The 17,741-nt window shown below is 46.3% G+C and overlaps 1 protein-coding gene across 3 annotated transcripts in view; it reads left to right on the top strand.

Annotated features, from left to right (window-relative positions):
• CDK4 (cyclin dependent kinase 4) overlaps positions 1–17,741 on the top strand; it is a 735,471-nt gene that overhangs the window by 418,906 nt on the left and 298,824 nt on the right. For all 3 annotated transcript variants that reach the window (XM_069653350.1, XM_069653351.1, XM_069653352.1), the window contains one exon: positions 8,556–8,665. In XM_069653350.1, coding sequence (XP_069509451.1) covers positions 8,556–8,665 — 110 coding nt within the window. The remainder of the gene's footprint in view (positions 1–8,555; positions 8,666–17,741) is intronic.

Here is a 17,741-nt window from a genome sequence, read left to right as displayed (position 1 = left end):
AGAGCCTTCGAGGACCTTGGTCTTTCTAGGAGCGGAGTTTCATACGCACACAAGCCTTGTAAAACCGTCCAGCGAAAGAATACAGAAGCTACAAAGCAAGGCGTCGGAATGGAGATGCGGTACCAGGGTGTCGGTGCGCAGATACATGTCCCTGCTAGGGACCTTGTCATCCTGCATTCCGTTGATAAACAACTGCCGTCTGTTTATGAGGCCTTGCCAGGAATTTCTAGCGGACCGTTGGGCGCAGAGCCAAGGTCGCTGGTCCGACAGACTGGTCATCGACGAACAACTGGTACAAGCACTCCGTTGGTGGAGAGCTTCTACTCATCTAACGAAAGGAATGCCTCTGGTGGAACCGGAGTTCCAGAAGACGGTGGTGACGGATGCATCGCTGAGCGGATGGGGAGCTCATCTGGATACGTTTCAGGTACAAGGCCGGTGGTCTTTACAAGAGTCCTCCCTGCATATCAACCTGCTAGAACTGAGAGCAGTGCGGTGGGCTCTAAAATCTTTTCTTCCTCAATTGAGAGACTCTGTGGTGCGTGTCATGACGGACAACACGACTACAATGTTTTACATAAGGAAACAAGGAGGAACACGTTCCAGGTCCCTGTCGACGGAGGCACAGAAAATCTGGCATTGGGCCCTGCAACACAACATGCTAATCTTGGCGTTCCACCTGCCAGGTGTGAGAAATGTGGAAGCCGATGCCCTCAGCAGGGAAATGAACGAAGTTCACGAATGGGTGCTGAACGACCAGCAACTACAACACGTATTCAAGAAGTGGGGACATCCTTCCATCGATCTGTTCGCGACAAAGGTCAACAGGAAATGCCCGCAGTATGCAAGCAGATGGCCTCAGCAGGGCTCACTGGGGGATGCGTTCTCCTTCCCATGGACGAACAAATTCCTGTACGCATTCCCTCCTTTTCCTCTTATCCGGAGGACGTTGCAATGGATCCTCAAGTACCCATGTCGGGTGATTCTGGTGGCCCCGTATTGGGCCAGACAGGTGTGGTTTTCAGACCTGCTGCACCTAGCGGCGGCGGAGCCAATGAGGTTCAGGAAGATTCCCAACCTTCTGTCTCGACAGGAGGGTATCGTTTGGCATCACGACCCGGACAGCCTCAAGTTGACGGCCTGGCTCCTGACTTCGCCGAATTTGGTCAGCTAACGATTCTGGAGGAGTGTCGTCGTATTCTGCAAGCGGCAAGAGCACCTTCCACAAACGCCTCATACTCGTACAAATGGAGGAGTTTCTGTCAGTGGTGTGTGGATCAACCAGGTTTGGTTCCGCAGTCGATTACGCTGGAACAGCTCCTTCCATACTTGCTGTTCTTAGCTCAAAAGGGCTTATCGGTGTCGTCGATAAAAGTACACCTGGCTGCCATCACCAGGTTTACCCGTCAACGACATTCCGCACCATTATTCAGCGACCGCCTGATTAAGCACTTCCTTTAAAGGTTTGTTTCGGAGTTTCCCTCCAGAGAAGAAATTTCCTCCGGCGTGGAGCCTCAATCTGGTGTTAGCGTCTCTTATGAAACCTCCTTTTGAACCAATGTCATTGTCTTTAAAGTTTTTGTCGTGGAAATTGGCCTTCCTGGTGGCCATCACTTCAGCTCGACGTATTTCGGAAATCCAAGCTCTAATGGTAGACCCACCATACTTAAGAATTTTCAAGAACAAGGTGGTCCTTGCCACAAACCCACAGTTCATACCGAAAGCTCCTTCAGTGTTCCATAAACATTCCTCTATTGTTTTACCTACGTTTTTTCCAGAGCCATGCTCGGGAGCGGAGCACACGTTACACACATTAGACGTGAAAAGGGCTCTCAAGTTTTATCTTCATCGCACGCAACCTTTCAGGAAAACGAGGCAATTGTTCGTGGCCTATGGTTTGGGTGCTAAAGGCAAAGCCATTTCAAAGCAAGGACTGTCAAGATGGGTATCGTCTACCATTTCGTACTGCCATTCCAAGGCTGGGAAGCCTCTTCTGCGACGCCCAAGAGCTCATTCAACTAGAGCGGCGGCATCGTCGACGGCGCTGTGGTCTGGAGTCCCTCTAGGGGACATCTGCATGGCGGCTACCTGGGCTACACACACTTTTACCTGCCATTACTGCCTGTCACAACAACATGCCGAAGATACTCGGATGGGACAGGCGGTGCTTCGACACCTATTCCAATAAGGTAAGCCCGGGTTGAGGGGTTAGATCTTGTTGCAATTGAGATTGAATATTGTTCGTTTCCTATGTTGACAATTGCTGATGTGTACACGACCATAGGGAACGGGCATTGTGAGGAAAGTATGTGGGTTTGCATGCACGCCTCCTCTTTTTTGGGATGGTACTGCTATGTAATCTATTCTAAGCATGTGAATCCATGAAAGATCCAATGCTGGAGAAGGGAATAGTTTCTTACCTGTAACTCCATTTCTCCAGCATTGGTATCTTTCATGGATTCACATGCGCCCGCCTGCCTCCCCTGGGCATGCAAACTGGTTCCCCCACTACTTTGGGGGCCGAAATCTGAGGGAGCGCGGGGGCGGGTCCTGTATTTATATCATGGCGTCCTGACGGCGCGGGCACGCATGATGCAAAACGAGGTGGATAGGACGCATAAGCGTCGAAAAAGTTTTCCTACGGGAAAGGGTCTATATAATGTACCGGAGATTCCCAGCCTGACTACGGGGAATATTCTAAGCATGTGAATCCATGAAAGATACCAATGCTGGAGAAATGGAGTTACAGGTAAGAAACTATTCCCTTATGACTCTGAATTCCACAATTCGCCTATGCAGAGTTTCCACTGTTCATGGTTACGGATACAATTTAACGACTATGTAGCGCTCACTGGCTGTAGGGTGCCGTTTACACAGGTCTATATTACTGCTGTATGGTTGCATGCAAACATACCAGATCACAACTATAAACATAATGGACAGTTTTTAGTAACTTATGAGTGACATGAAGACCGACATGGAATCTTAGTAATGATCATGTGATAGAATTTAAAACAAATCTGTTTTGTGCATTTTTTCCTATGCCCCGCTCAATGGCTCAACTTTGGTATGTTACAAATGTATTATTACTATTATGATTTTGTTTGTTATTGATATTGTCATTTTATGGATACACAATTTAAAATTGTATTTCTCATTTTTATAATTTGCATATTTGTTTTGAATATGTGTTATAATTCTTATATGTATTCAGCCTTGAGAACAACCGGAGGGTCGAAACACGTGTCGGCTGACCATTTGAATAAACCAGCGCACAATTTAACCGATTATCTGATTATTGAAACTTGTATTGGGCAGTGCGCTGGTTTTGCAGTACTAATTTATTGTACAACACAAGATATTCTGTGTATATTAAAGTTCCGCCGAGGCAATTTCTGTGAATGTTGGAGCAAAAGTTCGGACTAGTGTCCGACATACAGATTAACTGGGCGAAATCCTGCCTTTTATACGTTATTATGGACAGACAAAACCGGGCTGACGGGTTTACCAATTCCAGTCTCAGAAGAGCAATTTCGGTATTAGGGTATCATGGCTAGTGCCAATGTGGGGGAATTGTACAAAGCGAATGTGGCGCATACTTTACATAACCTGGGGAAAGTGGTGGAATATTGGCTGAAATTCCCACGCTCACTAATGGGCAGACTAGAGTTATCCAAAATGAGTGTTGTTATATATTTATTCCAAGGGGTTCCTATGCTAACATCCCAGCAATATTTCCTTAGGCTGGATAAAATGATGGTGCGCTCTACTGGGCTAACAGAAGCCCAAGGGTAGATTTGCAAACTTCCAGGTCGGCATATGAAGCAGGGTGTGTTTGGGTGCTGCACCTTTGACTATTATATAGCGGTGTTACTGCAATATGTGGTTCCATGGTTCGGAGGGAGTCACGTGACTGAAAGAGGCTGTAATCGCCTGCTGGCACCACTGAATATCCTCTGAATGGGCAACAGACAGGTAAAGAAACTACCATTCGGGGTGCAGATGATGCATCAAGTGTGGAATAAGGTCACTATAAAATAGAAGGGTACAAATACATGTATATGCCGCAATCCCAGTATGGGGTAACGAGATGTACCCCACGATGCAGCAGACCCAGGCCGGAAGGCGCGTAATGGATAGGTACATCACACATTAGATTCAGCTATCTGAGGACAGATTTGTTTTGCACTTGCCGGTTCCTTGTTAGAAGCAGGGAGGGCTTGCTATTTGACATATGCCGAGCTAGAGCATGCAGTAGGAAAGCTCGAGTGGTCTTCCCAAAGTGCCCCAAATACATGCAGTCGGTCAAGCCATCATATCCCTGGGGAGGGTGGCAGACGCCTAACGACGTTATATAGAGCATATGAGGAAGGCGGCAATGCGGGTGCAAGCTGTGAGCAAAAAGCAGGAAGAGGACATGGGGCAGGCACTGGAGGATGTAGAATGGGCGAGGGCATGTGGAAGCAGCAAAAGTGTCTCCGTAGCATGAGGCTTAAGCTAATAGACCTTAAATGTTTACAGCGAACGTATATTGCAGCTACAATGCTACAAAAGATGTATAGCCAGGCCAGAAAGGAGGACCGCGTTCATACAGACGTGGTGTGAGTGTCCCAAGTGAGCAGTTTTTGGCACAGTCATGGCAGTATTGTCTAATTTCCCAGGCTGGACTCCACCAGCAACAATAAAGACCTGCTTGCTGGTAGAAGGAAAGGCACATTGCTGGTGACATTTGTTATGTTGGGATTCTACTGACCAAGAGGCAAATTGCAATGGCATGGAAGCAATCGACTGGGCTGTCAATGAGGAGTTGGTCTAAGGACATGATCAAATGGCGACGGCAGAAAAACATTGGATATAAACAAACCTATTCATGGAGCAGGAGGGGAATATCTTCTATTTGGCAGGATTATCCGGACGGTGATGGAATTCCCCGGACTTAATGCCCCAATAAGGTTCACTGGAGGAGAGGCTAAAGGGCATAACATGGGGCAGGGACAGGGGTCTTCCGTGCAGAGAGGGTGGATGGAATACAGAAGGGGGGTGGGAGGGTAACTGAATGTGATGAATTCTAGGGTGTAGTATGCTAGGGCTGCCTAGTCCGGGTTCCTTTTGTTCAGGGAAAGGACGGTGAACTGCATGCTACTAGAGTTGAAATGGGAGAAGGTGGGGGGGCATTGGTACTATGCATCTTCTTTTTATATATATGTAATTTAATCAGATTTTGCAGTGAGGAAATTGGAAATGGAAGATCTGTTTGGGTGCGCAAGGTGCTGAAAAGCTGCTCATAGGCACTCCTGATTTTAAAGAAATGTACACTTAAAGTACCTCCCTAGTCTATTATTGACCACCTGGCAACACAAGGCAGGGGAGTGGAATAGTGAGAATGAGGTAAACATGTTATGCCTTGCTACTAGATGTAAAGTACACATTGTTTGTTCCTCTTCTATGGTTGAGTTATGAGGTAATGCCTTTAATGGAGAGGACCAAATGTTGGTGGTATCTGGAAGTGTTTCTTTTCTATAGTGGGTATGGTATATTGGATTTACCTAGGCCGGCATAAAACCACAGAGTTGAGCATCGCATTGCATATCAAAGCAAAGCCCAGCATACCATGACACAATACCTTGCAGTACACCACGACATTAAGTATGTGGAGCATGATAACCTAGCCTAGAACGTCTCAACGTGGCAAAGAAAAGGCAAACGGTCATACTCGCGTTGGCCAGCAAGTGTTGGCTCGGCATAGCACGTATACGCATTGCATGAACCTAGATCAACGCAGCACGCCACCACTTTACCAAAAATAGGCAAAGTTCCACAAGTGACATCACTGCATATCATTTCACATGGCTGCACAACTCTTCTCAGACTACCAAAAAATGCGCAACACAGAATGGTCTGAAGCAGCAAGTGGCATCCTGGGCAGCATAACATTGCACGGGCAGCATTTCCATACACCTGCAGTCTCACCCTTCTAGAACCAGGACCTGTGGCTGCAAGGGATAAAACGGTGCACGAGATGTAAGTGAGGGAAATGTGGAGCAAACTGAAATAAGAGAAGTAAATGGAAATCTTAGGTCGCATCACTGCTAAAAGTCCCGTACTTCCGGCTGCCCTTACTACTTTCAGGCGCTTGGAATTCTCAGCCCAAAAATGCGTTATTTTGTGTAGTCTTTAACTTAAAGATATTTCAGTATTTGATAACTGCCGGGTGCCTCTCGTTCAACTTTCATATACAACAGTAAGCCAATGGCAATCTGTTTGATGCCTGACTGCTTAATACACAAAGGATCCCACAGAGGCTATACAGCAGAGTAGGAGGCGGGAGTGATGGCATGGACTTCCCCACTGCTCTGCTCCTTTTATTGGTAGCAGCAATCCACATTCCCCTTTATTACCACAGAGGAAAGCCAAGGAAAAAAGGTATACAATGTTGCAAGTGCCCCCTAAATGCCACCGCCTGGTTGCCCTAAAATGCAGGTCTGGTCTCTGCGGTTTCAGTGAAAGGTGGTGTGTATTGCAATTTACTACGCAAAGGAGAAGTTCATGCAAATGAAATCATTGGCCCTTCCAGGGCAAATGGCAACCCTTTCAACACGTGCACAATGACAAACCATACTGATGGAGAGCGTTCTGACCGTTATGCCGTCAGCAACATCCCAACTATAAGCCGCACCTCGACAGACCTATTGCCCCATTCTTAAGCATGCCCGTGTCATTAACTGTGCCTTGTCCAGAAGTTGCAAACCCATACCCATTTTTTACATCCCTACACTAAACTCTACCCAGAACCTTAGCCTTCATGATATGATCCACTCCTTGTTGGCTTTAAAACCCAATACTACTCTATTGTGAACAATAATCCACCTCTTGGCAATTTAATTTACGTGGTATCGCCATTGCCACGAAGGCTGCTAAACCGCTGCTTCCAACGCTGGACTGCCCATCTCCAATCTCCTCGCCGTGGAGCCTAGTTTATGTATTCCTTGGATAGCCATTTTTAATCGGAGTGAATACTGGGAGTCTATTTCTTTATTACTGACTGCACTCTGGGATTTGTAGTGTTGATGGAATATGCGGGCAACAGCCCACTTTGTCGCTGCTGTTTTATTTCCTTCCCCTCCCTTTGCTTGATTCATGACCCGCTCCTTCACACAGCCCAATTATGCTGATAGCGCCAACAAACCGTTTCCATTTGTTCCCAAAAAACAAAAAACCTCAACCCCCTCACTCTGGAGCACTTTAAGCAAAAGCCACAGCCTCAGGAATGTCCAGGAGGAAGGGCTGGTGCAAGTGTCTGGAAAAGCATAGTAAAGGCCCAGGGTGGCATCTGAGCGGTGATGAAATGCCTACTGAGTATGCTGCAGTGTCATACCAACTTGGATTGGAGTAAGTGGCTCAATGGGAGAGAGGAGACGCATGAATGCCGGGACAGTAGAGCGGCAGTCCCCTAACATCCAGTCAGGGAAGGCAAGCGAGGGGAGATGAAACATAAGGTGTAGGATGGGCTTTAAGAGGACGCTGTTGGTGCAACATAAATGGAGTTAGTTGTATGCCTGGAAAAGGGTAGGGGCGGGTCTCCCCTGATAACCACTGGAGTGGGAGGAGTGTAGAAGCAAAGAATTCGGAAAAGTATGCCGAATCTGAGGTGGAGGAGGAAAGGGAGCACCAAGAGTGTAGCAGGGAAATGAAGGAGCAAAGTGGAAATGGGCAAATGCTACATGTGTTAAATTCAGTGTGGTGGGGGCGGAATCAAGATATACCAGTGACGAAAGGTTAGTACCTCCGGGTAGAGGCCACTGGAGACACAAACTGGGGAAAATGGCATAGGATGAAAACAGAAAAACACCAGAGGCCAGGGATGCAAATGAATCGCCCTAGCTTATAAAGCCCCTGGAGCAGCCAGTGGACAAGTTGGGGGGAAAAACACTTTACGGCTAGGTATTGATATCTGGCCAAAAGTCTGGCTACCAAGTAAAGTCGAGAAAACCGGAAGGTGCAATGGCTTCTTGAGGACCCAAGGCCAAGAAAGTCAAGGAGTAGATGATCAAAAAGATGCATATTTCAGAAGAAAAACAAATCCAGAATCAGACAGGGAAAAGTAAAAAAAAAGAAAGTAAATCTTCTCTTACCTAAATGCTGAACATTTCCCCACCGTACCTGCGTCCCCAAAATCTGAGACAAGGGGCACAAACTAGATACCCGGCAGATAATACAACTGGATAGCAAGAAAACATGTCCTTTTTCTTACTCTTTCAGTTCAATTATTGATTTCAGAAGTCTTTTACATAGTCCTTTCTACCAGACCTTGTTTTACTTTTTCTTGACATTTTCTCATTTAAACATTTGTATTCTCCACTGGTCTGTGTGGTATTCTAGGCGTTAGTGGTGCTGTCCAATCAAACTGCAGTTCCCACTTGATTGGCCTGGACATTTGTCATTATTGCTAGTAACTGACTTGTCTTCTTTCCGACATTTATTTGAGAGAGAAAAAATGTTGATTTGCAGTATTTTGGTTTTCAGGCTGTGACCTGCTATCATTCTACCCTTTGCAGGTGGTCACTTTGTGGTACAGAGCCCCAGAAGTGCTCCTCCAGGCGACCTATGCTACCCCAGTGGACATGTGGAGTGTGGGCTGTATATTTGCTGAGATGTTCCGACGGAAGTAAGTGTCCAGTTTCAGAATGTTAGCCTGAGACACACCTTATGATGGCCATTGCCTTTTCCTCTGGGAATGGGGAACAGGGGTATTTACCAGGTGCTGTAGGCGTGAACAAGATTTGGCTATTTTCATTGGTGGGTTTTTGGGATTGCTGAAATTTGGTCTGTATGATGACTTCCGTTGCTCTTCTGATTGGGGGTAAGACTGGAATAGTTATACAGTCATCCTTGTTAGTCTCCCACTGCAACACCTTTCCTTCTACTTGTGAAGGCTCAGAGCACATAGCCCAGGGCACAAGGCTATGCTTTTGGGAGTGACAGGGGTGTATGGACAAACTGAGGGCTGCATGGAGGGCTCATGATACATTGAGACGTGAATGAAGTGAAAGGTCTGCAGTGGCGTTGCAGGGGCCACACGCACCATGTCCCAGAGGAGAGTGGGTTCGTCCAGGTCAAGAAATGATTTCTTCCTGAAGTCCGGTTTGACTTCAGAAAAACATGTCTTTCTACAGTTCTTGGGATGGAGGCACTCAAGCTCCACTTGCATGGAAGGAAGCTCTCCCTGTTTTTTGATGCTCTGTTGCACAGGAGCCAGATGCCGGCCTATAGTGTCCCTTGCTGGGCTGATTTGATGGGCTGGGGGTGCGCAATTACAGGGTATTTAATGGGCCTCCTTCATGATAAGGCAAGCATGACATATATTTTATTACTTGATTAGACTGGCATTTTGGTGCAGCCAGTCTAGCCATTTCATACTGTGGCATGGAATTTTTTGCTGAGCATCTATGGTAAAGTAAGCATACGTGTTACTATGTGGCTAGATTTGGCATTTTGGTGCAGCCAGTCTAGCCATTACTGTGACATGTCATTTTATTCTGGACATCTATAATAAAGTAAGCATGATACATTATGTATCAAACTGGCCTACATTATGCAGCCAGTTTGGGCATATTTTCTTATTGTGGCATGGTATTTTCAATGTTAAACCCAACAGGAATATGTCCTTACATGGGGGATACTGCCATATAATGGCACTGCCAGCATGGATATGTATTCATAGTGTCATTACTTGCATTATATGCAGAGCAAACATGAGTGTTCTTATATGGGAATACTGGCATATATTGGTGCAGCCAGCATGGAGATGTATGGGCACATCCTGCACTGTTGGTGATTTTGCATCTTTTGGATTTTTTTCATGATTTACCCAACAAAACGAATTGCAAACTGTCTGGCTTTTTACCCAAAATGTTCACAAAGTCTGCTGTATAATGAACCATTTTAACCCATTATTCAAAACTATTTCTCAGAGGAGGGGTTAGTTGTTTTGGGCTTAAGCGCACCCATCTGCCACATTTGTGGGAAATGTTTTACGCCCCTCCAATTAAAGAAAGAAATCAGCAGCTGCCACTAGGTGAGTGGCTTGTGGGTGAATGGGTATGAATGAGTGCATGCAAGGCTGGGGCCCAAGCAAGGGGCCTACGACCATGGACGTTTTTGTACATGTTTTACTGGCATGTTTGGCCAAAGCCAACTTGATTAATTTTATTATATGGATGATGATTTGGGTGAGGGGTTTGTAGCACAATGAGGCAGGCAGACTGGACATTGTCTTGCTGTGGCATGCCATTTTGTACTTGCATAAAGAGCAAAGCCAATATGTGTGTTTGAGAGTGGGAGGCACTTGTGCAGTCAGCAAGTACATGTTTTCTTAATGTGGCATTGCATTTTTGACTGTTTAAGGGCAAAGTCCATATGAAGTGTATTCTTACTTGATTGTGTGGGGGGGGTGCACGCATTTGTGCAGCAGCAATAATGCGTTTTCTTTCTGTGAAAGTAGGCTTTTACTGGAATTAAGAGCAAAGCCAACGAGATAATGTGTACATGGATACTATACTGGCAGTGGCAGCATTAACGTTTTGTCTCATAGGATCATTACTGGCACATTTGGGTTTCAGGAACTAGGCACAACCCGTTTCTATGCTACGTGAAAGATGTAAGGTTTGATTAAAAAATAATTTCATCTTTCAACTAGTGCAGTGCACAGCGTACGCCTGCGACAGCATGATCATATTGCGCATGCGTAGTGGTCCAGGCAGGCCTGTGCTTTGTTGCCGAGTTTGGGGCAGGGGAGAAATCTGCATAACTGGCAGGGGGGTGGTGGCACATTTTTACACCACTGCAGTGTGAATAGATGAACAGTGACGTGCACATATAGGATGGTGAGCAGAGGATCTCTGAGGGAGAATAAGGGGATTGGGGCTTACACATTGACAGTGTTTGGGACAAATGACAAACCGAGAACTTGGGGCCCATGGACTCGACTGATAATGAGCGCAAGCCACCTGGAAAGACTTGTGTGTATAGATGTTGGGCACAAGAACAGGCTTTAGTGGCACGTGGCTGGATAATGCAGTAGAAGCAGTACGAGCAAGGGCTGAATGTAGGGAGCTACAGGTGTATGCACTGCAAAGGTGGGGTTTTACCTCTGCCTCCAGTGTCCTTAATACCTCACAGATCACAAGCAGTAAAGTTCAAGCACCCAGTGGCAATTCAGCTCAATATGTGTCGCAAAGTATCTTCAGATACTCTTTATATCCTCCCCTTCCAAAAAACCATTGCCTTCCACCTTTCCAAATAACACTGCTGCACTCCTACACCAATTGTTTTACCCTACTTTTTACTTCTGACACGCAGCAAAGCACAACAGCACATGGGAATTCGCACAGACCCGTAAACTATGCTTAAGCTCGGCGAACAGTGCAAATTGAACTGAAGCTGCCAACACATCACAATGTCTTTCTTTACTCTTCGCAACTACACCCTACTAACCTCCCACCACCCCACCTTTTTTTCACAATCTCCTTTTCAGATCCGCCAGAGCGCCTGGGGACCACTTTGGTGGTGACGGTGCACGGTACAAATACCTTTAACATTCTTGTGTAGGAGTTGCATGGTGCACCATCAACTTGCGATCAGGATCACGCGGTGGGAAGGGCTCAATACAATTCTGTCCACAGAGAGTTGGTACTAAAACAGGGATCAACATTGCTGGCAGCTACTTATCTCCTCCTCGTTGTTGCCTAGAAGGCCTTAGTTTGCACGAGATCAACATCTACCAGCTTATTTTGACCTCCCCACACCATCTCTTGCCACACGGCAAGCTTGTTCCGTAAATTCTGCGTGTTGGGGAACCGGTATAAAGAAGCATGAAGATACACTGAGACCTTGAAGGCCTAGCATATGCTAAGGAATTTACAGCAGGTTGTAGCTTGCACCTTATGTGGAAGTTAGGTTTGCAAGATGATATGTTACTACCTTACTGGATGATGCAGAATACTCCGATCTCTGTGTACCAAAATATGCATTCATTTGGGTTAACAGTGCAATGTGTATTCCCCCTGTGTAGAGATTGGCTGCTTGCAGTGGATGGGTTTCAGGGACCCTCTGTGTTGCATTTGAGGACCCTTGAGCTTATGTAACCTCGACATGCCGCTCATTTAGAACGTGCTTCTTGCACTCTTGACCTTTTGTGGATATAGCACCAGTGTTGCTATCTGTTCGAGATTTACTTTATCCCCAATATGTGTAAAATTCACCAATCTTTAAAAAAAAAAACTTACATATTAGAGTATGCATTGACGAACGTACACTGTGAACGCACACCACGTTTGGTGAGGTTTAAGTGAGCAGTTTTTCAGTTACCCTGTCGGTCAAGTTCTATAGGAATTTGAATAGGGAAAGTGTATTTTACAATGCAACCTTAGACTTCAATGGAGCCCCAGCATATATATCTGCTGTTGATTTGCAGTCTTTTTCTTTTTAGCACTTCACTGCTCCGTTCGCATCATTTAGAGGGCACTGGTCTGCCTTTAGGGAATACCAGTTCAGATATAGTTTCTGCCATCTTTGTTTTTGTTTGATAGGAAAGGTTGCTGTAGGAACGCATTGTCCCCTTTTATTTTCAGTATTTCCTGCAAGTTTGTTTTTTTATATGTATACGGAACAGGCTGATTGCAAATGAATGGATCAACTTCCCGTCCCCTCCTTATTGGTACGATGTCCTTGCATGGGGTTTTGGTCTGTATCCTTTTTGTGCAATTAAAAAAACCTTTTTATTTGGAAAAAGCAGAGCGTGTGTGCGGTGTGCATCTCCCCTCCTTGCTCCGACAACTCCAGCAAATCCTTTCGGCTGCACTTGGCGGGACTGGATGCCTTTACATTTCACTGGTCCTTTTTACCTGAGGCACCGCACACTCATTACGTCCCTGGCGCTCCCGGATTGAAGGTGGCTGGTACAGCACCGGCCCCCTTCATTCCGGCAGCGCCGATTAAAAGCTTCCCATCGCGGGACCCGGATCGCACGCCTGGTAAAACCAGGCATGCTTTCTGGGTCCGTGAGGGGAAGAAGGAGGCAATAACGGGCCAGATGTAATCTGCCCGTTATTACCTCCCTCCCCATTCCCATTGAGCCCTATGGGGGCTCAAATGGGAATGGGGAAGGGTTCCTGCATTGAGGATTTACCGGGTCCTCCTATCTCGGAGTAACCCGGCAAGTCCCCATTGCAGGAACCTGGTAATGGAGCCCGGAACGTGGCAGCCATGGAGCTAATAGCTCCATGGCTACCACAGTTCTCGTAGTGAGTCTTTGATTTTCCACTTTTTCCCTGAGCCTCCGGATTTACTGTCCATCATGCGACCATAGCCAATATTTTGACTACATAGATTATCAAGGATGTCGGGCCCACTGTAGCTCATTTATTCCAGAAGGAGCACATAGCAGCATAGCGTTTTCAGAAAATCCTTTTGTCTAATGGCCTCTTGTCTTATTGCATTGTCCATGGCCCTACAGCACATGAGGCGGAACCACGTGCACATTTCATCCCCCTGTGACCAAAACAACGCAAGGTCAGTCAAATCTGCTGATGCCGGCAGATATCAAAAAGGGCCTGATGTGGTGGGTATCGCGCGCCAACCTTCTTATGGGAGATCCCTTTCACGGACCGAAATGACACCTCGTGACGGTATTACTCACTCCCCGGTCTCCATCCCCCCAAGTGAAGCTTTGCCGAATATTTTAATTTTATTTGCTGCAAAACTATAGATGGTAAGTGCGGGTTTGGTATATAGAAGGAACGTGCGCGCAGGGGTCAAACAAAAGTGGTAAAATGGGCAAAAATAATCCACCGAAGTTGGACTCGGTGACATATATTTGAGGAATGTTCATGGATCCATGATCCTCTTATTCCTTCATCTAGTGTGCCGACCTAGAAGATCCTTACATCCATGTCCAAGGATTCTGCAGGACCCTCTCTTACATATAAATGTCTTGCAACTGAATGCCATCTGTATGGCCATTCCAGTGTTTCTGCCACTTTCTGGAGCAAGTGGGTGCTGACTCGACACTACTTCGGCAGTGTGTTATGTAGGGTGGCACTAGCACACGCTGCTATTTCATCTGGTTCTTAGCTTCTTTAATGGCATCCCCCCCCCCCCCGCCCACCACTTTCATTTTTTCTGAACTTCTGGAGTAACATCAGCGCCGCATCTAAATCTCCCACGGTATCTGGCTATCCTCAACCAGCAGAGTTCTGATGCTCCACCCCCTCAATCTTTGCGTTTAGATCATGGCGCTTGAGTTCTTTAACATGGGACACTTGGGCATCACTGTACTGCAGTAAATGTCAATTGTCTTTTATACTGCACACATCACCACTGTATTCTAGAAGCGCTGATGCTTGTTGTAGTCACCAGAATCAGTGATATCCTCGTCAGAAAAAGTAGACTCCGAATCTCCTCCCTCCCCTAGCTCCTCACCTTCGTCCTGCTTCCTTGAACCCTTCCTCTCCTTTCTTCTGGTACTCTCCTTTTTTTGTGGAGATAAGGACGACCACGGAAGGAAGCCACCGTGCCACCAGATGAGGTGATCCAGGACCCCCCCCCGCCCCCGTGGATGCCAACAGGGGAAAAAGCCCGAAGGCACAAAAAACCCTTGAGAGACCTTGGTGTCAGCTGGAGAGATGCGCAGGCGGAACACTCTTGAGACAAATGCAAGGCAAGGTGAATCGATCCAAGGAGAGATGGCAGATAAGATCCTGGAGGAGTGAAGTCAGAAAGGCAACAAAGACCCCGTACACGGGGTAACAGGCAACCAGCAAGTAGAACGTGCAGAATAGCAATCCAATAGGCAGGCCAGAATCTGGTACACGTGTGAGCGGTAGAAGAGAAAGAAAACCCACGAGAAGCAGGAAGCAGATTCTAACGTGGGCAAGTCAGAAAAAGGAAGAGGACAGGGAGAAAAGACAGGAAGAGTGGTAAGGCAAGAAGAAAGGAAAGGAAAGGGAAAGAGGTACAATAAAGGAAAGCAATTGAAGATGAACCAAACAAAGCAGGAATAAAAGATAAAGCGCTGAAGACAAAGTCGGCGGGCTGGAAGGGAACAATGAACACAGGGAGCGATGGCAACAAGCAGAGAACCGGAATTGTTGCAACACATCCGCTACCCAGAAGAGGTGGAATAAATACTCCGGGCCGCGCTTACGTGCAACAACTAGACCGGTGATAGAAAGATCGTGACGGGTAGGCAGTCACGGCGCGACGGGAAGACGAACATCTCCCGCACCGCCAGTGGCTCCACAACCGCCACCCGCCTCGCTGCATGACAGTTGTGTAGAGTTGAATTGTGACCGCACCCTGGGTGGCGGCCATGCCGTGGTCTGAAGTTAAAAGGTAACTGGGCTAAGGAGAGTGGGAAAGAGGAAGAGAGGAAAATGTCAGGGAGACAAATGTGCAGCCTGACAACATAGCCTGTAGGAAAATGAAAAATATGGTTTATGGTGGGCTAACTGTACAGTTTTCAGTGTTTTGGAGCAGAACAAAATTAATCAACAGTAGGGAGCAGGGATGAGTGTTTTTCTAAATGGATGGTAGAAGGTTTGTGGAGGACCTTACTAATGAGGAGGTGGTATTAAATTAAATTTTGCTGTGGATATGTGCTGACACTGAGGTGTGCTCAAGAAATCCTAGCACTTGTTGTGGGGGGATACTAACCAAATAATCCTATTGCATTTTCTCCTGCGGATAGCCAAAGTGGGTTCTGGTAAAGCCGTGACCACTGACGGAGGGGACAGAGCTAGGCATTGGCTGTGTGCAGAGGCAGGGATATGGGACAAATAAGAGGTTCTTTTACCCCAACTTATACCAGATTGGCCTCGGGTGGAGAAGAAAACATTTTTCCACTGTCTGTAGTATAGTTGGTAAATAAGCCACTGGAATGGATTAAGAGATTTACATTGGAGGTAAGGTTGTAAAATAATGCATGGCAGTCTAGTAAGTTGAAAGGAGACATTTACATAAAGGATGACATTTTAGGAGGACACCTGTCCCCAAAGCCCGAATGCAGAGGCTGTCTGGGTCCAGGGTTTGAGGCCTTTCTGTACTCCCTAGGTATAGTCGGGTGATGCCCAAAGGAGCAGCAGAGCACACATTTTATTCTCCCCCTTAAGTGATTTAGGTGGTAGAGAGTCAAAATCAAGGAAGCAAAGAATTCAAACACAAAGAATTTTCATCATTGAAGATACTGGCCTCTTCATAGCAGAAGGGTGGAACTTATTCATTCATAATGTTCTGACATGGTATTCTCTGTTGAAATGTTTGTGAAGCTGAGTAGTATCTTATGTTTGAAGAAAGATATGACAACATGTTTTAAAAGTCTTTGAGGAACTGAAGGGCATCTCTTCACCTCCTGTGAAGCACATCTCTTCTTCTTCCAGTTTCCCAGTAATGCTGTAGTCCCTCAATTTCCCCATTCCAGACTAGGTAGATTCTAGCACACCGAAGAGTGTTTGTGGCACAGTTCAGGATCCTGCAACACTGTGAGTTTTTGTGGGGGAAGATACAAGGACACACAGCATGAAGTGGCTTGTGATGTTTTTGAGGTAAACATGAGCTTGAAGTTCAGTGCTTGCTGTAGATTCTGGGGAAAATGGACCGGTCCAGAACAGATTTCTTCTTCTGCGATCATTCTCTCGAGCAAGTTCTGCGTGGGCAGTCTGCATGAACTGTCCCTTCCCTGCCATCCAAGCAAGATCTGTGTTGCTCAGCCTGTTTACTGACCCGATTTCTCTGGTTGTGGTTGGCTATGGCTACTGGCATGTCCTCTAGCGGCTCTGATGAGTCTGTGAATTCTTCTGGGGTTCCCTATCTATCTATTCGGTTTTTATATTGCGTTGTACACCCATGGGTCTTAAAGCACTCACAAGACAGTTTACATAAAAAAACGAATAAAGGTCATAACAGAAGGAAAAGGTCTAGGCAAGCTGGTGCATGCAATCTAGCCTGGCCCGAAGTCAAACCGATGTGTCTTTAATTGTTTTTTTAAAATTGGGCTGTTGACTCACAGCCCTTTAGGCAAGGAGGAAGCTGGCTCCAGAGATTCGGGCCCCAGGCCTGGAAACTTGAGCCACCAAATTTCAACAGGACTTTAGGTTGCCATAGGAGGATGTCTTTATTGGAACAGAGAGTTAGTCGAAAACGGACTCTGAAGATTCTGGCTGAGAGATAGTTGGGAGCTATGCCTGTCAGGCAGTTATGGACTATCATCATACCTTTTAAATCTAATTCTTTTGCTGACAGGTAGCCAGTGTAATTTTTTTCATGACATGGTTGCGTCGGCCAAGGCCACAGAAAGCCTGAACCGCTCCATTTTGGATCACATGTAGACCTTTGATAGTTGCCTGAGAGGATCCGATAAAGAGGCTATTGCAATAATCCAATTTAGTATTGATGATGGCAGCTGCGATCCTAACGCTGTTGGTCATGGAGAGTTATCGGCGTATTTGCCACAGCGGATGGATATGCTAGGAGCAGGAGGATTTGAGATGTAGAACATGTTTCTTGAAGGAAAGATGAGGATCAAACAATCCCAATATCTTCACATAATCAGAAACCTAGATAATAGTTCCTGTGATGGAAAAACTGCTGTAGGATGAGCCAAGGTAGTTGAGTTTTGTCTGTGTGCCTAGTATGAGTAATTGATTTCAGAGCCGAGGAGTTGCTGGCCATCCAAGATTGTATGGCGT

This window comes from Ambystoma mexicanum, chromosome 3q (assembly GCF_040938575.1).
Source record: "Ambystoma mexicanum isolate Mex_15411 chromosome 3q, UKY_AmexF1_1, whole genome shotgun sequence".
NCBI lineage: Eukaryota > Metazoa > Chordata > Amphibia > Caudata > Ambystomatidae > Ambystoma > Ambystoma mexicanum.
The sequence above is the reverse complement of the archived record's forward strand: the minus strand, read 5'-3'. Positions and strand labels throughout refer to the sequence as shown.